At 27.5% G+C, this 2,500-nt stretch overlaps 1 protein-coding gene across 1 annotated transcript in view; it reads right to left on the bottom strand.

The window, feature by feature from the left end:
- Positions 1-1,463: 1,463 nt before the first annotated feature.
- LOC107709930 (N-acetyl-beta-glucosaminyl-glycoprotein 4-beta-N-acetylgalactosaminyltransferase 1-like) overlaps positions 1,464-2,500 on the bottom strand; it is a 188,446-nt gene continuing 187,409 nt past the window's right edge. Inside the window, exon 20 of the mRNA XM_016514600.1 lies at positions 1,464-1,527. Coding sequence (XP_016370086.1) covers positions 1,464-1,527 — 64 coding nt within the window. The remainder of the gene's footprint in view (positions 1,528-2,500) is intronic.

Genomic DNA, 2,500 nt, shown 5'->3' with positions numbered 1-2,500 from the left:
CATTTAAATACAACTTCTCAGACAAAATGAGTCTTAGTTGTAGACATAATAGTAGGATAGTGTATTAATAGTGAATAGAGAACATGTAGCCTATACTATTATTACAGATATTCAATAAAGAATAAAAAGACAAAGAAAAAAAAGAAAGATAAATAAAAGAATTTACCAGAACATTGCAGACGGGTGGGGCAGGTTTATGCACAATGTCAACATTACATAATCTGTCAAGACAAACTTCATGTCATCCTGTACTGGAGGAGTGAGACTGTGCTCTCAACAACTCCTTAAGAGGAGATTAATGGGGGAAAAAAACTAAAATAATGACTCACAACACTTATATACCCGTTCTTGATAACGAGCCATTTGGCGTCCACAACAACTGATATCTAATCATTTCTATAGATCAGTAATCTTTTGCAATAATTCTCATTGCAACAATAGTTTACATTTCATATGACGTTAAAGAAGGAGATTCACAATAGTGTCAGAGATAGTCTGCACTGGTAAGAAGTGTTTATTAGCTCCCACAGTAAGATTATACACCAATACTGGACCCATAATCTCACACTCTGAATCATTACCTCGAAGGCCTATTTTTGGGTTCATGAATGATTCAGAGTTTGACTGTTCTCCTCGCCTCGTGTTCAGTCTTGTGTGATACAGTCGTTATGTAAAGTGTACTTAAGCCATGTTTATTAAAAGAAGAATGTGCAGTCAAAAATATATGGGCAGTGGATTTGATAGGACTTTTAAAGTGTACTTTTCACCGACAGACCTTGCACATCTGGTTTGCATAATGAATTGCAGATGTGACGCTGTACTTGGGCTCCATCTAGTGGTTGCAATCTGTACCGCGAAATTATTCAAAAACTCAACTTTACATTTGGAGGCCGTAAAATGCACTGAATATGTATCTACGACCTTATTTTTAAGGCGATGCTCTATCTATAAAATAAATAGCCTATATAAAAAAAAAATGGTTTTAGATAAAAAAGCTTTATAAAACATACTCGATATGCTTCAACTTTAAACTTTATTTTTCAGAAAAATGAAGCCAAAAATGTTAAAATAAAAAGCAAACATTCTAAAAAATGTCTACACAACAATTTCACAGAAATTACCTTGTAATGCAGATCCCTGTGTTAGGCGTAACGTATTAGTGTCCTGTCTTGTTTTAAATAGGCAGTCTGAAGATACATCGAACCAGGAGGAGGAGAAAGAAACATCTCAGTTTAGGCTACTCTTTTAAAAAGGTCAGGTTTCAAAATCACAAAAGCTGGGCTGATCGCTCTCGGTATTTCTGATATGAAATCAAAACACATCAAAATGTTATGCCAGCTTGCAAACGCGGTCGTTTGTATGTTACAGCGTTGAAATAAACGACAGACAGAATAATAGGCTACACCAGTTCAGACACTTGAGCTGCCCGTGTCAGTGTAAAACCGTGTTCATCTACAAGCTTTTCAGATATATAGGTAGAAGTTTCTCAATCTTAAACGCTCAACCTCCAGACCGTTTTGTAGAACTCTGAAAAAGAGAGATGGAGGGATTAATTTAACTCAATAATGTAATACATTTCCTTTTCATAAAATTTCAATTAATTCAATTGAGTATGATTAATAATAATAATAAATTATTATTATTATTATTATTATTAACAACAATCAACAGTCAAAATTCAAAACTCTTAATTCAATACTATAATTTAACTAATATTATTTTTATTATTATTATTAATACGAACATGATTATTATTATTATTAATAATAATAATAATAATAACGGCAAAAATAATGTCAAAAACATTGTCAATTCAATATTAACATTTTATATAGATATTAACAATTAACAATTTTTTAAAACATTTGCATTTTTATTTAACATTTATTTATTAAAAATATTATTAATAATAATAAAAATAACAACAACATCACTGTCAAAATCTCTTTTAATTCAATATCATAATTTTAATATTAATAAAAATCATATATTTTTATATATAGGAATAATATATAATAATGTCACTGTCAAAATCACTCTCAATTCAGTATAATTTAATTGAATACAGTATAATCTATATTAATACAATTATTATTTATTTAACATTATTATTATTATTATTATAATTATTAAAAACAACAACAATAATATTGTCAGTCAAAATCTCTCAATTCAATATCATAATTGCTTTAGCAATAAATAAAATAATACGTATTTAATATGATTGATGATAATGAAGATTATTACTACAGTAATAACATCACTGTGAAAATCATAATTCTAATAATAATATGAATAAAATTATATTTATTTAACAAATAATAATAATAATAATAACAATAACATCACAGTCAGTCTCTAAATCATCATAAATAATACATAAATTATTTTAACATTATTATATACATTATTATAATAATTCCTAATAATAACAATAATAACATGATATTTAACATATCATTATGATAATTATTATTATTAATAATAATAATAATAATAA

This window comes from Sinocyclocheilus rhinocerous, unplaced genomic scaffold (genome assembly GCF_001515625.1).
Source record: "Sinocyclocheilus rhinocerous isolate Xijiao unplaced genomic scaffold, SAMN03320098_v1.1 scaffold2792, whole genome shotgun sequence".
In the NCBI taxonomy this organism is placed as follows: Eukaryota; Metazoa; Chordata; class Actinopteri; order Cypriniformes; family Cyprinidae; genus Sinocyclocheilus; species Sinocyclocheilus rhinocerous.
The sequence above is the reverse complement of the archived record's forward strand: the minus strand, read 5'-3'. Positions and strand labels throughout refer to the sequence as shown.